This window comes from Salmo salar, chromosome 02 (assembly GCF_965601325.2).
Source record: "Salmo salar chromosome 02, fSalSal1, whole genome shotgun sequence".
Lineage (NCBI taxonomy): Eukaryota > Metazoa > Chordata > Actinopteri > Salmoniformes > Salmonidae > Salmo > Salmo salar.
In genome coordinates, this window is record NC_138292.1 from 44,475,001 (window position 1) to 44,496,401 (window position 21,401).

Consider the following 21,401-nt stretch of genomic DNA (forward strand, 5'->3'; position numbering starts at 1 on the left):
TGGAAGAATGCACTGACTTGCTTGTTGTCAGGACAGACTGAGAGACTGAGAGAATCCTTCTCACGCTTTGGACAAAAGACAGTGATAGACCATTCGATAAGATACCCTACAATGCCGTATTTCCACCGATACGACCTGAAGTAACTATACCACTTTATGTCAGACAAAACGTATGATGTAACTGTGATCAGTTTACGTACTGCCGTTGTACAGCTACTGACAACACTATTGATTACTCTGCCTGAAGTAAAAATGGCATAGGTTGTACGAAGGAATTCAGAGGGTCCAATTCTCTTTCACTGTTAGGACTTAATATCCATTCTGTTAGTCGCCGACCTGGCTGATTGTGTGTAACCTCTCAGTCACGACACAGCAAGGTAACATAGGCCTACAGAAAGGAGTTGCTATACCTATTGCATCAAGTAATCATCGAATTAAAAACACCATAGTAGAAGTTTTTCTAAATGTTATTGGATGAATCCAGCCTTCTATTTTTATGTAATATCTTTTCGGGGTTCCAGGTTCTGCAATTCAGATATCATGCTGTTGCTCTCGGTTGCGTTACACCTCCTGCCTGCGTCTAATTGGGATTTATCAGTTATTTAAATCCCGCCTTGATTTGACCTTTTTTTGTGCTTAGGGCTTTTGTGGGGAGTTTACATTGTTGTCCAATGTACCACTTTAGGGCCCTATTGTGTGGTGGCCCTGAAAAAGTGGAATCGTATGCAGTGCCAACAAGCCTCTCTCGCCCCCCCCCCCCTACTCCCCCTTACTCCCCCCCTCCCCTCCCCTCCCCTCCCCGCCCACCAACCCCACCCCCCCAGGCGTCCCAGCCACTTGCCCTGAAGTTGGCTGGTTAGAAAAGCTCCGATAGAGCTGGCTGACTTAACCTTTGCCCACCTCGCCCTGCCAGGGGGCTGCGGCTAGATGTCAAGCTCATAATGCAATTAGAACATCTGTCCCATTGACCTTGGCAGCGTGGCTTACCCCTGTCCTAGACAGTGTTAACAGTGACAAGCTTTCATCTCACTGCTGCTTCCTCTGCATCTAGTCCCTTTAGAGCTCTTTCCCCAGGGGTGAGGGAGAACACACACACACACACACACACACACACACACACACACACACACACACACACACACACACACACACACACACACACACACACACACACACACGCACACACACACACACACACACACACACACACGCACACACACAAACTGAAAATACAACTATTTAAAGTGAATCCTCTCCAGCCGTTCATAATGTCAAACCTCTTTACGTGACACAGTGTTAGGGTGTCTGCTAACACTTAGTAAACATTTGCAGATGAACGAGCGAAACGAGAGAGGGAAAAAATATTGAAGTGGATGGATGGAATTAAGAAAGAGATAAAGGAGAGATGATATATAGCGAGGGAACATCCTGATAGCAGTGACAACATGGGCTGTATCCCCACTTGCCATTCAGTGAGGCTTTGTTTGGCTTTTGCTTTAATCCTCTCTCATCATTTCAGTGGAAGACTCTGGACCACCCACACAGCCATGCCAAATCTGTTTCTAAGAAGAAGAAGGCACCCCAATATGGCTGTCTTTTAATTACAACCCCTAGCACTTAAAAACACACAATAACTATCATTCCCCTTGATGAAGAGGAGCTCGCCAACGTCATGTGACAAACAATCATCCGGAGAGAGGGCCGTCATTGAATACTGTATTGCACACGCTTACGCAAACAAATCGTTAATGTTTGGGCTGGGGCCACATCTGCATGCAGTGACAAAGGCCCCTCTGTCAGAGAGAATAGGATATTACTGTACCACTCTGCGTGAGGGCCAGGCCTGTGAAATAGAGAGCTCTGCTTGGCGGGGGACTGCTCTGCAGGTGCGGATGGGGATGTGTGTGACGGTCCTGGTGGGGAGATCCGAGAGGAGCTGTTTGAGACGTGGCGTACATACATCATCACCACTGACTCTGTCTTGGAGGGAGGCAGCAGGGATTGTCACCGCTGTGTGTGTGTGTGTGTGTGTGTGTGTGTGTGTGTGTGTGTGTGTGTGTGTGTGTGTGTGTGTGTGTCTGTGTGTGTGTGTGTGTGTGTGTTATGGAGAGGTGGCATTTTGGGAATGTCCTCTGCTCCTTAGCCATCTTGACGGGACGGTTATAGTACAAAATAAATAGGGTAGACGAAATGTAAAAGTAACACAGGGAAATTGGGGGAGATAGTGAGAAAAATAATGCAATGGAAAAAAGCAATTGGTACAGGAATTCTAACATTGTTAAACCCAGCAGGCATCCTTATTTGCCCTCCTCCTCACCCCCCTCTCTTACAGCTTGGGCTGGACCTATAGCGATTCATCTCTCTTTTAAGGATCCTAAGCTCTCCTAAATGCTTGAGAAAAATGCTTTTTTTTAAATGGGAAGAGGAGTTGGCGAGTCCGGGGATACGTGATTAAGGCTAAACTCGGACCTAAGTGGAAGTGCTTGGTAGAGGGTTCAGGCCATGCTATCATGTCATCAAGCATTAGATATCATAAGAAAAGGTGTTTGTTTAGGCAAAAGAGAAGCATTTAAATTAGATAATGTAATTTCCTGAGTAAAAAGCTTTTGTAACTTGTATAATAAAAAATAAAAATTCTAACATTTCAGGTGCTTTTTATTTATTTTGCATGATTATGGAGTTGATATGAATTGCAAGTGTGTGTGTGTGTGTGTGTGCGTGCGGGTGTTTGCATGTATGACTGTACCTCACACATCTGTGTGGGTGGGTGGGTGTGTGTGTGTTTGGGATGAAGGGGTGGCGTGTGTGTTTTCTCTGCTGTTAGTGAATATGGAAATTGTTAAAGGCCCAGTGCAGTCAAAAACATGATTGTGTATATATTTCCACACTATGAGGTTGGAATAATACTGCGATAATGCCCTTTTAGTGTAAGAGCTGTTTTGAAAAGACCACCTGAAATTTCAGGCTGTTTTGGTGGGATGGAGATTTGGCCTGCCTGGTGACATCACCAGGCAGTAAATTAGTTCAGACCAATAAGAAAGAGAGTTCTTAACCTCTCTGCCAATAATAGCTAGTTTTCAGTTTTCCCCTCCCCACTCAAACCACTCAGACAGTCATAGAACAATTCTTGCTTGTAAAATTGCTCTTTGCTAAGAATCTATTTTAGTTTCTTTTTGACCATTTTAATTGAAAACAATCACAGTAAGGTACTTAACTGTTACCCAGAAATGATTTAATGTTAAGATAAAAATGGCTGTATTGGACCTTTAAGAATGGTGAGTTTGTAATTGCTCAATAATTTGCTGAATACATTGCTCAGTGGCTTTCACAGAATCAGTAGAGAGCATGAATACCTCTTTTGAGGTAATATGTGAGATTAGCGGTTTCAGTTAGCATGCCGAAGATTGCTGAGCAAGATAGTGGCTACAACGATACAAAGTCTTACAATCCCCCTATTGATTGTGTTGAGTTTCATATTTGCATTTGAGTAAAGGAAGACTCTTAAAGAAATGAAAACCGCATTGGATTTTCTAATGCCTTCCTTTCTCATGCTATAAGAGAATCAATACACCCCCCCACCACACACACACACACACACACACACACACACACACACACAAAGTCACATTCACACTAAACAAGATCTAGCTTCAGTCGCATAGAACCTAAAGAACAACCTGTCTTGTGTATTATACTTCCTCTAGAAAAGTACAGTTCATTTGTATCATCTCAAAAAAAAAAAATGTTTCATTTACCACAAAAAAAAAATTTTTTTGCAGAGATTTTCTCCGGAATGAGAAAATGAACCCCGAAATCAAATGCTTATCTTCCCAGAAAGAAGTCTCTAGTTATGTCAATAAGACAGCGATACCCTTCACAATGTTAGTCATGAAAATATATTCCTTACAGTACGTAACAAACTGTACATTCCAGATTGTAGGCCGACAAACCAAAACATATATATATATTGAATATTTGCATTATACTACTGTCATCTGCTTTTATTTTTAGCGATAGGGGTATGGATGATTCACATATGATCTCAATCAGTTCACAAAGTAAATTAAATAAATAAATGAATGTGGTGATACGTTTCTATGACACATTTATGTAGACCAACACATTGTAGCAATGAAAGGGATTGTTGAAAAGTAGTGATACCTCAATTTCCAATTCTTGTTCATATAAATGTTCTGAACAGTAGACATGGGCAGAATTGGGGCCTCAACTTAACTCTGTTGGAATGCAATGAAATGTACAGTATGTGATATACACATCCTCAAATAATTTCCCTTCAAATTCAATCACTTACAGTAATCTCACTACAGTGAGAATTCTCAATAGATTCATTTGTATTCATCTTGAACATGCAAAATCCCCAAAATGCTTAGATCTAGATAACAGATATTAAAATACTCAAATCCCAATTTAATCAACGTTTATGTTGTGTGTTTGGGCATAGACCAACAAAGACACTCACTTACAAAGCAAATTGTATGAATGAAATTGGAGATTGACATTAATAACCGCTATAATAAATGTTAATAACTAAATCGGGTTTTTATAACAATGCCTACTCATTGAGATTATTGACCTTTCACCCTAAATGATGGAAACGAGCGCCTGTGTCTGTTGATCGGCTAAGGGGATTTCTGCCTTCAATCACGTGGCATTGCTATTTCCAATTACTTGCTCTTTTCATAGCTTTGTGTTGGTGTCGTGTGAAGTTAGTAACTATTTCACAAAATGCATACGTAGGTACATTTGCGCAAATGGAAGCTGTGTAGCCTATACTACTAAAAATACTTTATGTGCACCTCTAAAGACACACGATATGAAAAATGCTGTATGAACGTTACGCAATTCTTTCATGCCTGGCTTCCACTGTGTGTCACGTTTGTTGTCACATCGCTAACTTCATTTTGTATATTTTAATTTATGCCTTTGTGTCACACCATACAGGAAGAGATCAAATCATGTCTGCCACTGGCGTCACTCGGGCCCCCAGTGTGTTCCTGGAGATGAACTAATAGCATTTCCAAAAGCCTTTCTGTTGATTATTAATGACGTTAAAGACACCGGACCCTGATGGTGCAGTGTAGTCGCCCCCTTGGCCAGAAATTACAGGAAGAGGGATGAATTGTTTCACTAATGACTCATTAAACTGACGCGTAGGCGTCACAAAGGCCGTGATACAGGTCGGCGATGTTGTGCCCTTCGAAATGAACTGAAGCATAGAGCAACGTAGGTTCCCTCACTGTTTTCTGCATGTTGAATGAACCACTGTAGTCTGTAAAATGTAAAACGTTTTAATTGATTTGGGGGAAAAAAGAGGGATAATTTATGGTAATTAGAAGGTATTCCTGTTGTTGTTGGTGTGTGTGTGTTTGTTCCAGTACACCTGTATAGTACACCCTCATCCCCAGCATATTTTGGCCATGGCCACCACTTTTGTCTAAATAGTAAAAAGGAGGACACATATTTTTTATTGGTGATGGAAGACAGTTGTATGTTTGTTCTGACATTTTGAAAATATATTTCAACAAAAAAAATGCCACCCGAACCAGACTCCACACTAGTCCAAATGTAAACCTTAACTGCAAGCATCAACACTGCATGTGTCCTAGTACGTCCTCCCGTTTGTTGACTTGTGGCTGAGTGATTCCCTAGAGAAGTGCCATGTTTGGTTTTGCTTTGATTTTCGTTTCACCTGTGTTTGTTCCTTTGCCCTCACAGGCAAACATGCTCATACATAAACACCTACAATACCCTATTATCTCTCTCTCTCTCACACACACACACACACACACACACACACACACACACACACACACACACACACACACACATATATATATATTCAAAATGCCATCCCAGGTAGTCATGTTTATATATATATATATATATATATATATATATATATATATATATATATATATATATATATATATATATATATAAACATGACTACCTGGGATGGCATTTTGAATTAGGTTTTAAAACACTCTTGCACTAGGGTTAGGGTTAGTGTGGAAATACTACTTTCACATCTTCACTCCCTGTTACTGGGTGAAAAAGTATTTGTAGTGGATCTGTTTGATTTATTTTCTTTAGCAAATGATCATACAATTAAATATGTTTTTATTTTTAATGAGTTCAAATTCATGTTAATATTTAAAGTTGTATTATTCTTTTCACTTACGTATATACACACGCACATACATATATAAACATACATATATATAAACATACATATATATATATATAAACATACATATATATATATACACATATATACATATATATATATATACATATATACATATACATACATATATATATACATACACACACACACACACACACACACACACACACACACACACACACACACACACACACACACACACACACACATATATATATATATATATACACACATACATACACTATATATATATATATATATATATATATATAATTACCTAATTCACTGATTGTGATAATATACTAATTAGTTTTGAATAAATAGTCTTCAAATGCATTTTCAGGCTGAAAGAAACCACTGAACCATAGTAACCTAAAAGGTGGTCCATGTCTTTACATTTGACCATTTTCAAAGTTTCACATCGACACCCACTATTTCTCTCCTTGTGATTATTATTTACACACAGGTTAAGCACTTCAAAACAAGCAAATTGTGTTTCTAAGGAGCTAGAAAACGCGTCTATGGGTGTCAAGTCATAGTGTCTAGGGTCTCTGAAGTAAAGCAGTCATGCAGTTTTTCATGTAGGAGAGTAGCAAGCTCCCACTATGGGAATAATTAACACACTGCCCTCACACACACACACACACACACACACACACACACACAGACTCAGCCATGCATCCACTTGAACATGAGATAAAAATAAACGGATAAGGGGGCATGTATTCATGGTTTGATCAGGTGTGAATTAGGACCATGTTCGGATGAACCGACTTGCTTTCTTGGCACTTGATGGCAATATGCGGAAGAGGAAGTGGCTTCTTACAACTGTGATTAAACATGTGTAACTAATCAGAGACTGCTGCCATGGCACTAGCATGTAATTTGTTGAGTCTCATTTGTTACTCATTTAAAAAGAGAAGGTTTCTCATTTCAAAAGATGTACTGTCATACAGTAAGGGCACAGTTTTCGGTAATTCATATATTTTGGGCTCACATCCTCATTTATGTTATGGGTAAAATTTCCCAGGACATTCTGGGAGAAATAAACAACAACAATAGCAACAGCAAGTCTCAACCATTTTTAATTTGAAACATATTCTATAAATATCTCTCAAAGTAGAATACACTAGGCCTCAATATTGCATTGCAGCTAGTCACAAGCAGTTGCTGAAGGTTGAATTTATTTATTCACTTATTCACTTTAGATGCAGGGCTTATGTATTACCTTAGCAATGCTAAATGAAGAGGCTCAAGCATTTGAAATTCAGGTGGAAATGACGGGGCTTGATAGCATAGGAGAATCATAATGGGCCCATCAAAGACCTGATTTGTACCCAACAGACGAGGCAGCTGTGAATTGTATGAAATATTGGAAATCAATAGCTTCTATGGAATTTCATTAAGCGGCAGTATCCACAATTGATAGGCCCTCATAATTTGATGGATTGCACAAAGAAAATTATTAGCCTGGCTCTATTGAGAGGGCTCGAATGCGCAAAACTGGGTCTTGAGAATTGGTGAACTAGGGCAATTTGTTCAGAGTAAAAAAAAAGGAAAGAATATTGATTTTGGTCACGTTAAAAGAAAGAAAAAAATAATTAAAGGTTAAATCTTTGCAGAGCTGCTCTGCAGAATATGTGTTGAAATTCTATTGATTATTTATTCATTAATTCTCATTTTTTGTCTCCCTCCCATCATTCTGTCTTTCTCCCTCCCCCTTATATCCCCTTCTATACTCAGCCACAGGAGAAGTGCTGGATGACGCAGACAGTGGGAATGAGAGCCGCAGTGGGAGCGAGGAGACCCATGTGTGTGAGAAGTGTTGCGCCGAGTTCTTCAAGTGGTCTGATTTCTGTGAACACCTGACGAGCTGCATCAAGAACCCCCTGGTGCTCATAGTAAACGAAAACGAGACTGAACCCTCCCGGGATTATCCTGCAGAGCCATCGCCCTCGCCGAGCTGCCGTAGTGACCAGGCAGACAGCGAGGACGCTGGAGAGGGCAGCAGCCACAGCCCCGGTGAGGATGATGAGGGCGCAGAGATAGCCCTGGAGGGGGGCAGTGCCCTGGACAAGGAGGACGAGCCCATGGAGCTGTCTCTTGAGAAACCGGTGGACCTCGAAGGGAGTGACGCCTCCCCACAGCCAGATGGTGCTCTACCTCAGCTTTGCGATCCTGCCCCATCCTCTGTGAAGAGCTACAGCATGCCGAGCACCAACGTCACCCTGGAGACGCTACACAGCACCAGCGTGGCAGTGGCTCAGTTCTCCCAGAGTGTCCATGCCGCGGTGGCCGGTAGCGGGGTCTCCCCATTGGCCATCCCCATGATCCTGGACCAGCTGATGGCGCTGCAGCAGCAACAGATCCACCAACTCCAACTGATCGAACAGATTCGCAGTCAGGTGGCGTTGATGCAAAGGCAGCCCTCCGTCACCCAGCCGACCCAGAACCATCACCACCACCACAGCACAGTTGCTGGCTCCCAGGGGCAGTCATCCTCCAGCCTCCCTGCTGTGCCCAGCCAACTCCAGCAGTTACACAACTTCATCACTCCCCCTGTCCACCAGCTACCCATCAGGTTGCCCTCACCGCTAAACAGCCTGGGCTCCTCCTCCTCCTCCCTCACCTCTGCTATAGATGGGCCCCTCTTCTCCCATACCCAGCAGAGTAGTAATCAGCAGTCAAATGTTTCGATGCCCAACACCACCTCAGCAAACTCCTCTTTCCCTCCATCCAGTGGTAATGTGCTGTCGTCTCTACTGCCTTCCTGCATGGCTTCAATCACACACAGCAGCAGCAGTGGAGCTGGATCCACAGCTGGAGGAGGCATGAGCAGCAGCAGTACAGCTCTACCAAGGAATTCCAGCAGCCCCCTTTCACTAGGCCACAGCAGCCTCCTGAGCACCAGTCCCTCCAATCTACCACTGATACCTCACAGTTCATCTAGCAGTGTCATCTTCCCAAACCCGCTAGCCAGTATAGCTGCCACGGCCAATGCACTTGACCCACTCTCCGCTCTGATGAGGCACCGCAAGGGAAAGCCTCCCAACGTGTCTGTCTTCGACACCAAGCCCAGCTCCGAGGACCCCTTCTTCAAGCATAAGTGTAGGTTCTGTGCCAAGGTGTTTGGCAGTGACAGTGCCCTGCAGATCCACCTGCGCTCTCACACCGGCGAACGGCCCTTCAAGTGCAATATCTGCGGAAACCGGTTCTCCACCAAGGGCAATCTGAAGGTCCACTTCCAGAGGCACAAGGAGAAGTACCCGCATGTCCAGATGAACCCTTATCCTGTGCCAGAATACCTGGATAACGTGCCGACCAGCTCAGGCATACCGTATGGTATGTCCTTCCCCCCAGAGAAGCCGGTGACCACCTGGCTGGACAGCAAACCTGTTCTCCCCACAGTCCCCACCTCAGTCGGGCTCCAGTTCCCCCCAACTCTCCCCAGCATGATGGGAGGCTATGGTGATTCCCCGAGCCTCACTCCCCTTAGCAGATCACCCCAAAGGCCCTCCCCACCCTCCAGTGAGTGTGCCTCTCTGTCACCTAACCTCTTCACTGAAGCAGGCATGATCACCACCTCACAGTCTCCGCAGCCCCAGTTAGGGAGTGACATGCCTCCCATTCTTAAACCAGAGGGCATCCACCTGCCCCCAAACCTCCCCACTTCCAGGCCTGGTGAGAACACGACCACCACCACCACCGTTACTCAAGTGGTCCTCGCCACCACGGTCACCGCGACCACATCCACTAGCAGCTATACTGAACCCATCATTGCCCCCTCCTCTGTTTCCCATCCAATCCTCCCCATGATCTCTGATCAGTTCAAGGCCAAGTTTCCGTTCGGCGGCCTCCTGGACTCTATGCAAACGTCTGAGACCTCAAAGCTGCAGCAGCTGGTGGAGAACATTGACAAGAAGATGACCGACCCCAACCAGTGTGTCATCTGTCACCGTGTGCTCAGCTGCCAGAGCGCCCTCAAGATGCACTACCGCATTCACACAGGAGAAAGGCCTTTCAAATGTAAGGTCTGCGGCCGAGCATTCACCACCAAGGGCAATCTGAAAACACACTTTGGGGTCCATCGTTCCAAGCCCCCTCTCCGGGTCCAACACTCCTGCCCCATCTGCCAGAAGAAGTTCACGAATGCTGTAGTCCTGCAACAGCACATCCGCATGCACATGGGGGGCCAGATCCCCAACACGCCCCTGCCTGAGAGTCTTCAGGAGATGGACACCGACCTCTCCTTTGACGAGAAGAGCTTAGACGCCATGAGCAACTACGATGACGAGCTACTGGATGAGATGGAGGCAGCTATGGAGGACGAAGCAGAGCTGAAAGAAGGAGAGATGATGATGGACCCATCCAAACCTCTCCATCCATATTCAGGAATGTCCCCTGGTCGCTCCCCACCTACCTCTGTCATCTCCAGCATTGCTGCTCTGGAGAACCAGATGAAGATGATCGACTCCTCTGTCAATATGAGTCGCTCGTTCGGGCTGAAGCCCATGCAGAATGGTGGTGGGTTTGGAGGGGAGAATGACTTCTTCAACAATGACTCGCTGTATGCCTCGGGGGACCTGGAAGGCCAGAGTGTTGGAAGCCCGGCACTATCTGAGTCCTCAGGGTCCATGCAGCCCCTCTCCCCTGCTCACAGTCACCCTGAGAGTCATCGATCCAAGTCCCCAGCCACACTCAACCATAGCAGCAGCACTGCAGCAGAGGGGCAGGAGAACAACGGAATGGCTACAGTGAAGTCTGAGAAGTCAGACACCCCATCCCCGGCACCTGTGTCGGAAGGTAATGTGGCATTGGACCTGACTGCTTGCATAACCCAGCCTAGCAGGCACTTCATCAAGGAGGAGAACCACTTCAACATGATGTTCCTGGGCAGAGATAGAGGTATATTCAATGATCCTGACTTTGATATGATTATTTATTGTTAATTTGTTTCCTAGGAAAATTAATACATTAATAAATACAAATCACAATTTACATGAATGATATCTGAAATGTCTAAAATCATTGTGTTCCACATGTGTCATTTGAATAACACACGTCTCCCTTCTCCCAACTAAACATATCCTCTTTTTTTCTCTCTCTCTAGGTCTGAGCAACTCTAGCTTGCTAAACACAGCATCCAACATGATCAAAATGGAGATGAATGGGCACAGGCACAGAAAGCCAATGTCCCTGAATGACGGTCCTTACATGCCTGTGGGAATCCAAGTGCCCGCTTCTGCACCCCAGACCAACATGAGCCCCAGTATCACCCCCATGCTGGCACCGCCAACCCCCCGTCGCACCCCCAAGCAGCACAACTGCCACAACTGTGGGAAGAACTTCTCCTCGGCTAGTGCCCTGCAGATCCATGAGCGCACACACACAGGAGAGAAACCATTTGGCTGCTCGATCTGTGGAAGAGCCTTCACCACTAAAGGCAACCTGAAGGTATGAGAGAGAATATAATAATAATATGCATTTAAAGTATAGGAAAAGGGGTACATTTGTCTGCCTCAAAAATAAAGTTATATAAAGACCATGAAAAAAAAGACCAGAGGCTCTTGAATAATAATGTCTGTTCCTTGTGTTTCCTGTTGACTGAATGCAGGTGCACATGGGCACCCACATGTGGAACAATGCGCCAGCCCGTCGTGGACGCCGTCTCTCCGTGGAGAACCCCATGGCCTTGCTGGGCGGGGACGCCATGAAGTTTAGCGAGATGTTTCAGAAGGACTTGGCGGCGAGGGCCATGAACGTAGACCCTGGCTTCTGGAACCAGTATGCTGCCGCCATCACCAACGGCCTGGCCATGAAGAACAACGAGATCTCCGTCATCCAGAACGGAGGCATCCCCCAGTTGCCCGTCAACCTGGGTGGAGGAGGTATGACCTCGCTAGGGGCCATGTCTGGAGGTATGGACCATATGGACCGGGTGAATGCCAGCAGCAGTCCTCCCATGACTGGGATGGATAAGACAGGTCTGGATGTTGGGGCTAGACGCCCCTTCTCTCGATTTATGGAGGAAAATAAAGAGATTGGGATCAATTAAGGACTTTATTATTAGTAAGGAAAAAACTTTGAGGAAAGACAAGAGTCTTACGAAAAGGAAAGAAACTGCTAATCCAGTTTGAACTCTTATGTACTATATTATGTACAGAAAACATTTTTTTTTGGTTTGGTTTTGGAAATATAATATTTAGTATTCGTTAGAGGTCTTTGCCTTTCACCCTTTCACCCCTCCTCATTGATATTTCGCTCATACGAAGAATACTTTGTCTCTTGTTTGAGAATATGTCGTCTTGCAAGATTTGCATGGTACTTATTGGTTTCTATCAGTATGTTTGACTGCTTTTAAGGATTATTTTTGAAAAGTAATATCTTGACTCAATTGTGATGGGCAAGCCTCTTGTTGTGAAAGGACTAAAATGAAGCTGAGCGAACTCTTATATGTGCATAGACTGACTAGCTGCTGTTTGGCTGATGTTTATGTTTGCTCTTAGATAAAGAGCAACGGACTGAAGTAAATTGGAATTATGGTGTTACTGTGCTCGCCTACAATTTTTTCTCATGAAGTAGAAAACTTGAAAAAATGTTTAAACTATTTTAATCTTTACATTAAGTCTCCCAGCATTGTCTTATAATATTGTCCTGTGTCTTTAGTATTTATGATATTGACAAAAAAGCGGGTATAAGAAAATATATTTAATGGCCCCAGCATTTTATTGATCCTTTTTTTCTAAACTGCAGACTTCACTTATAAATATCTCTTTCAATAAAGACAACATGTCATTTCAGTTGTACAACAGAGACACATTGTGAAGTTTCATTTCGATATCCAGCCAAGACTATGTGTAACATGTCTGGTGCACAGTGAAGAAGCTGAGATATCTGAAGCTGCTATTATCACAAACCTGATTTTAACCTTTTAAAAAAAAAGATGGGGGAAAATGTCATTTTAAAGAAATACATATGTATAGAAATACAGACAACTCTAAAACAGGTATGCATATTTTGTATCACATGAAAATAGACATCCTTTGAGAGTATTTGTCATGTTTGTGAATGCACTTTTTAAACAAGACGTTTTGTCTGTGACTTATCGTTAACCTTTGACTGAGCTGTCTATCACGTGTAGTTTTAATTGTTTTCAGCGTACCACTCCTACTATTTGCAGAGTTGGCCCTCTGGTACGGCATCCTATGCTACTCATCAGAGTACAACCTCATCCACTCAATCAAATCCTTCTCCAATAAAAAAAAAGAGAGAACAGGTCACTTGTGTTTGACTGGTCTCCTTCTCTACATTCGCTGTTGTTATTATTTATTTATTTTCAGGCAGGATTCCTGGTTTCTTTCAAAGGGGTTAGAAGGTTGTGATGAGATTAGATGAAGTAAAAAAACAAGTGTATAGTCTAGGTCTTTTCTTTTTTTTTACCTCTTTCTCGTTCTACTGTATATTTACTTAGAAAGACATATTTGAAATCAAATTTAAAATAAGCAGTTAGGAATGTCCTAATTGCTGTTCGGACATTTTATGTCACATGGGGTTCGAGAGAAGCCCAATACCTCAAGTTCAACAATTTATATTTACAGTTTGGTGCTGAATGTTTTTAGAAAACCCAAAGATGCAGAAAACGTTTCTAAAAGTTTAAAAGTAATAAAAGTGTAGCATTACTGTCCCCATAGGGGAAGCTGCTGTCCCCATAGGAGAACCCTTTTTGGTTCCAGGTAGAACTAGTTTGGTTTCCATGTAGAACCCTCTGTGGAAAGAGTTCTACATATAACCCCGAAGACAGCCGAAGAACCCTTTTATGTTCTAGATAGCACCTTTTGTTCTAAGAGTGTACCCAGCAGACCCCTATCTTTAATCTCTATTTGATCACAGCCAATCAACATATCAAAACAACCACAGTAGCCGTCGTAGTAAATGCTTCCTGTAATATTTTTTTGTGTTTATAAATGTTCATCAGCAGCTATGATTTCTTTCCTTTATAGAAACAAAAGACACAATATTGAATTGTAATAGCATAGGCAAAATATGGTATGTAAGGGTAGTGAATAGTTAATGTAGCTTTTCCAACATCATTACAAGTATCAAAGGTGTTCTTCCCCTAATGTAGGTTGTCATCCCCAAGGTGTCGGTTGTGAAATCAGTAGGCCCAGTAAAAATACAGAACTTCTGCTTTGAGGTGATGTTAAAAAAGACTTCTGTTTTATGTAAAAGCATTTTCCTGATGGCCCCTTTGAAACGGCCCCTTTATTTTGGGAACATAAAATAAATAATAGTGTCCTTCTGGGGAAAAATAGCAGTTAAGAGCTGGATTCCCAGACATTGATGGTGAATAAAACATATATAAATCCTGACAGAGGCTGAGAGGGAACATGTTCCCTTGAAGAGTAAAAAAAAAATCTAATGAAAGAATATAATTAGCAAGCATCTGTCCCACAGCTTCCCTTGACTAGGATGCCTTGTATCTGGGAAAAAAAAGGACACTTACACTGCACAGATATGATCTCATCTTAACATAATAGATTGGTGATGTAAAAGTTTGTTTATATCACTTGATAACATGGGCAACATATTTAGGATTATTCAGTCACAAATCACAGAGTGTGTGTGCCTGTATGTGTGTCACTATTAGAAGATAGACGTTATTCAGACCTGAGGAACAGTAAGTACTGCTTGTCCTACTGCTCACTGCATGGACATGGGAAAATGAAGTTTGGATGTGTGTATACAATGCAGGTTTACATCTACAGTGTTCCATGCTGATGATATGTAGCAGAAAAATTATAATATTTACAAATCCGATCCACTTTATTTGTAACACTAGTGTTGGCAAATATCCTTCAGAGCTTTTAGTGCAGCCAGTTGTATGTACAAAAACATTTTTGAAATTATATTGGCTTATGACCCACTTAGTATAGCTTTAGATTATGGGGTTGCCTATCATAAGTAATGATGGTGCCTTGTTTGGTTTACCAATGACACGAGGTAATACAATTTTGTTCTTGCTGTACTACTGAAACAAGACATGATAGTGTACTTTGCTACTCCGAGTCTTTCAAATAAAGGTACTTTTAAGTTTCAAAGTACTGCAGTGAATAATAAATAAAAAAAATTCTGGTACACGTATATGGTCATAATAATAATATAAACATTTTCCATATTACACTTGTTTCAAATAAAGTAGGTATTTTTTGTTGTTGAATCATTTCCATTAGACATGATTTGATTTGTTTGAGAAAGTTCTGTTGGCAGACAGCATATTGTCTGCTTCCTTAGCAAATGTATCTGGAGTGGGACACTGATTCATGCCCCTTTAGTAATGACATGGCCCCAAAAGAGCACTCGTCTCACAGACATATTACACTTTGTCACAGAGAATATACCTTCGTTAGTGTGGAATGACAGCAATGACAGGCCACATGATCGATGGCAGATGTGAAGAAAACCTCTGTTTGTACCAGAGGGAAAGATTCTGCATGTGAAGATGATGTTCCTCTATTTCCAGCAGTGTAGTGACAAGTTCTCTACTTGATCACATTCAAGATGCATTCCTTCATATTGCCGTGGTGTGTATGTGTGAGAATGATGTGTGTGTTGCATATGTGATTGGAGTAGATAGTTTTCACATCGTGTGTGTGTGTGTGTGACAGAGAAGCGAGCACTGGCGATCGGCCGCCCAGCATCGCCCCCTGGAGTGTCACACAAAACCTCCCACATGGTACGCATGCACGCACAGACACACGGACGCACACAGATGCACACTGCTGATGTTCACACAGAAAGGCCATCTGGTGAGAATTAACATTTCCTGTGCTGGTGTGAAATCGAATCTCCTGTGTTGAGATACTTTTGTTGTTAACTCATTTTAAATAGCCCTCCTATCCAGTTATGTCTGTGTTGTAGGTAAGGCTGGATGTTATTTTCTTTATGCACAATCATGAACATTTTATCATCATGTTTTTCTAATTTGAGATACAATTAAACCCAACATTATCACGCACTTGCAGACAGAGCATTGAGATAAAAAAATATTTAATTAAACCTGTAAACAGCAAATTCCATTTGCACTTATTTCAAGAGGAACAAATGTTTCTCTGTCATAGCCTTGTCTCTACCAATAGGGCATGCAGATATGACGGACAATAATGTAGCTTTTGATTTTTTTAATTCCTTAATACAATATTAGATGAATTGTTAACACTATTTTAAACACATTTTCCATTGCGGTTTATAAAAGAACGTCTTTCAATTTAACATGAAAAGAAATTATGCGTGAGACCAAAATAAAACCGCTGAAGTAGCTCCAAAAGACAAATATGATTATTTGATTTCAGCTTTTTTATTGTCCCTCATGTATAAACCACAGTGTCCATGAAAATGAAGTTAATGTCTTGGCCATAATTGTTCCTTCCCCCTTACCAGCATCCTCTCTCTAAGCAGCTGATGGCTATGACTACGGGGCTGCAGACATGATAATGACTTGATCCAATCAGAGGGCCTCCGGGCAGAAAAATGTATGTAATCATATAAAAAGTAATATGTGAGGACAGAGCACAGTAGAACACCTACAGTGGCAGGTAGCCTAGCGGCTAGAGTGTTGGGCCAGTAACCGAAAGGTTGCTGGATCAAATCCCTGAGCTGACAAGGTAAAATCTGTCATTCTGCCACTGAGCAAGGCAGTTAACCCACTGTTCCCTGGCGCCGAAGACATGGATGTCGATTATTGCAGCCCCCCGCACCTCTCTGATTCAGAAGGGTTGGGTTAAATGCAGAAGACACATTTCAGTTGAATGCATTCAGTTGTACAACTGCCTAGGTTTCTACCTATTGTAAAACAAGTTCACAAATCAGCACATCAGCCTTTGGCGACTGGATGTAATATTTTTCTCTAGTGATGAGTGACAGTATAGGGGCTGAGAGCCTGCTTACCCAGAGCCCCCATGTTAACAAGGAGTTTAACCACATTCAACATGACAATAATTACTACACGTAATAGGATTTATTTTCAACTTTACTTATTTGTTGTACTGGGGTATTACACAACGGTTTGTGACTGTCTGTTGAGTTTGCCCTGAGGTGCACTTCGGTGCTGATGTGGAAATGTATGCCACAAAGTATTTCTCAACTGCATTTTGTGTCACTGCAATCAGATGTGTCCTTACAGAGGCTTTCTCAAGTAATTCTTTGGTAAATTAATACAATTCCATTTTTGTTTTGCTTATTTTTGAGTACAGCATTCCACACATTCTTGAGCTCATGTGCTGGCAATTACCAAGTGAAAATTCTTAATTTTCCAGACAGGACATAAAAATATAAAGACTTTTGTTCAACTCTTGGGGAGTAGCAGTTGTGTGGCATTTTATAATATAATTCAATAGGCTGTAGCTTAAAGGCGCAGTCTGCGATTTATACATGCATTTTTTTACTTGTAAATGAATGATATATACCCATTGATTCTTCAAGAATATAACTTAGAAATGTCTGATGAGATCAGAACCCAACATATAAGCTTGTTTTACTCCAATGTCTGTAAACAACGTAAATGTAAACAAACACTATATAGCCTCAAAATATGGTTAAAACTATATTTTTGATATCATGGATGGTCAGTCCTTGCATCCAGAGAGAGGTCAAGGAATTTGAGAGTGGTTACATTTCTCCAGCCCCATCCCTCAGCTTTTTACCAAAACAGTGATGGGGAAATGGCTCAGTTATGGTTTGAACTGCTGATTGCCGCTTTAACCTTCATAAAAACACTTTGTGAAGGAAGGCCATTTTACCTCAAGTGATTTCAATTATGGTGCGCCAGCCTGCAGAGCAGGAGGTTACATAGAGATGCAGGGCAGAGGTTAAAAACAAACAATTGCCAATTCAGTGTACATTTGATACTTCCATAAACCCAATATCATAATATGATTAACTTTGGTAATACATCTCAGTCTATGTCATCGCAGTGAGAAGTGTTTAATAAACTTGACATTATGTGTAGAGGACATTATCACTTGGTTGTGCCTAATGTTTTCCAGCTACTACTGATGCTAACAAACAAAATATAATTGTTTCTGTATAGGCAAATATGTGTCAGAATAGCACTATTGTCACTACGTTCATCACACTTCAGAATAAGGTCTCCTCAAACGATCTGCAATTTCACCAAATCCTGAACAAACTGTGGAGTGAAACCGTAGCCGCCCGCGCTACAGACGGCTACATCAGTCCGCGGCTATGAGTGAAATGCGCCTGCATTATTAGTGAAACGCTCTCTGTTTCTTTCAGACGGTCTTTTGTCTCTTGTTGAAATAATAGCCTAGTTCCCTCCCATCTCCGGCTTGCTGGTCTAATACCCGTTTAAGTGAATGTGCGTGACATTTTGGGCGTGACACAGTGTAGACAGACAGACGGACAGACAGACAGACAGACACAGACAATTAGACAGACAGAGCATCCTGTCATTGGGACGGGTCCTGTCTTGTGTTTGTTTAATGCCCTGCCCACTGTGAAAGTCTCCCTGAAACAGGTGCAGTAAATATCCCTATTGATCCAGAGGCAGGGGGCCCTACGATGATGCAGTGGTTGAGAGCTAAGCGAGTAAATCTGCCCGACAGTAATCCAATCCTATTCTCAGGGCCCTTGGATCTTAGATAGGTGCTTTAAATCGAAAAAAAGTGTGGGTTTTGTTTTGCACAATTTCCCTTCCTTTTGTTGTTGATGCCGAACCCTGGTCGGGAACCCATTTACCCTCATAGTATGACTGTTTTTGTTATTGATTTTACTGCTGTTATGATATGGGGGCAAAGTTAGTGTCAGGGCATAGACAAACACATTGTCTAGGATACACTTCCACACTCCATTCCCCCAGGGGACAGCAGCAACCTGGTCGAGGTGTTGAGCCTATTTGATAAGCACATCAGGTGCTGCCAATTAACCCCCTGAGGTCAATGTTGGTCAGAACACGAGACAGAACATCTTCTCACAAAATCATCTGTAGCGTCCGAACGGTTTGGCCTACAAATTATTATGACCCCTTTATGGAAAGGGCGAGACTCTCATGAACACGATGAGACAAGCGTCTTGGGACTCATCCGAAGTCGGTACAGCCAATCTGCCAACTTCTGTCCGTCACGTCTGAACAATTTCGGCTACACAGTAATATGGCGCCTCTGTGTAAAGGTGAGATACTCATGAACACGTAAATATCCTTTTTCCTCTAGAACACCAACAGGCCTCACAAGACTCGTCTGAAGGTCACCCGGTACCAGTCGAAAAAAATTATGGAAGTATCTATGGAGACTGATTAGTGACACAAATAAGAGGTTAAATGCATGTCAAATAAATCAAACAAATGTTTCCTGATCTCTCTCAGATATAGGACAGACACTTCAAAACAAACTTCCTTTACATTTTTTTGTTTTGGGGGGGGGGGGGGGGGGTCTATTGTTCCATGTAGTGAAAATGTTATTCAATGTGTTTGGATGGGCTAATAGCAGAAAAACCTTCAAGGTTTACATATTTATGTGTCGTCTCCATCTAAACAAATAATAATCAGCTTGGATGGCTGACTAAGAGGTCAAGAGAGACAGAGCTGGCCCTGGAACAAGGTATGGTTGCTGTCTCCTTGGGTACATTCAACACCTAGGCGCATACGTTGATTTCTCAGGTAGATGCATGTTTTAAATCAGGTTACAGACCAGTTAACTAGGCCTAAGACACCTAGACTTTGCGAGTGCAACAATATTAGTAGGCTAGTTAATCGGTTTTGTAACACTGGACATGTTACACAGCTTTAACAACTAAACCCAGCAAAAAAAGAAATGTCCCTTTTTCAGGACCCTGTCTTTCAAAGATAATTCGTAAAAATCTAAATAACTTCACAGATCTTCATTGTAAAAAGGTTTAAACACTGTTTCCCATGCTTGTTCAATGAACCATAAAGAATTAATGAACATGCACCTGTGGAACGGTCGTTAAGACACTAACAGTTTACAGACGATAGGCAATTAAGGTCACAGTTATGAAAACTTAGGACACTAAAGAGGCCTTTCTACTGACTCTGAAAAACACCAAAAGGAAGATGCCCAGGGTCCCTGCTCATCTGCGTGAACGTGCCTTAAGCATGCTGCAAGGAGGTATGAGGACTGCAGATGTGGCCAGGGAAATAAATTGCAATGTCCGTACTGTGAGACGCCTAAGACAGCACTACAGGGAGACAGGACGAACAGCTGATCGTCCTCGCAGTGGCAGACCACATGTAACAACACCTGCACAGGATCAGTACAGCCAAACATCACACCTGCGGGACAGGTACAGGATGGAAACAACAACTGCACAATCCCTCAATCAGTGCTCAGACTGTCCGCAATAGGTTGAAAGAGGCTGGACTGAGGGCTTGCAGGCCTGTTGGAAGGCAGGTCCTCACCAGACATCACCGGAAACAATGTTGCCTATGGGTACAAACCCACCGTCGCTGGACCAGACAGGACTGGAAAAAAGTGCTCTTCACTGACGAGTCGCGGTTTTGTCTCATCAGGGGTGATGGTTGGATTCGCGTTCATCGTCGAAGAAATGAGCGTTACACTGAGTCCTGGACTCTGGAGCGGGATCAATTTGGAGGTGGTGGGTCCGTCCTGGTCTGGGGCGGTGTGTCACAGCATCATCGGACTGAGCTTTCTGTCATTGCAGGCAGTCTCAACGCTGTGCGTTACAGGGAAGACATCCTCCTCCCTCATGTGGTACCCTTCCTGCAGGCTCATCCAGGCATGACCCTCCAGCATGACAATGCCACCAGCCATACTGCTCGTTCTGTGCATGATTTCCTGCTAGACAGGAATGTCAGTTTTCTGCCATGGCCAGCGAAGAGCCTGGATCTCAATCCCGTTGAGCACGTCTGTGACCTGTTGGATCGGAGGGTGAGGGCTAAGGCCATTCCCCCCAGAAATGCCTGTAACTCAGGCCCTAAAGCAAGGATATGCATATTATTGGTACCATTTGAAAGGAAACACTTTGAAGTTTGTGGAAATGTAAAAGGAATGTAGAAGAATATAACACAATATATCTGGTAAATGTTATTACAAAGAAAAAACCAACCCTTCTTTTGTATTTTTTGAGTACCATCATCTTTGAAATTCAAGAGGCCATAATGTATTATTCCAGCCAAACTGCAATTTAAATGTTGGCCACT

The 21,401-nt window shown here is 42.7% G+C and overlaps 1 protein-coding gene across 1 annotated transcript in view; it reads left to right on the forward strand.

The window, feature by feature from the left end:
• The window catches only part of LOC106583590 (sal-like protein 3), an 18,068-nt gene extending 4,580 nt beyond the window's left edge, over positions 1 to 13,488 (forward strand). The window contains exons 2-4 of the mRNA XM_014167956.2: positions 7,952 to 11,113; positions 11,319 to 11,662; positions 11,823 to 13,488. Coding sequence (XP_014023431.1) covers positions 7,952 to 11,113; positions 11,319 to 11,662; positions 11,823 to 12,263 — 3,947 coding nt within the window. The 3' untranslated portion in view covers positions 12,264 to 13,488. The remainder of the gene's footprint in view (positions 1 to 7,951; positions 11,114 to 11,318; positions 11,663 to 11,822) is intronic.
• The last annotated feature ends 7,913 nt before the right edge of the window (positions 13,489 to 21,401 follow it).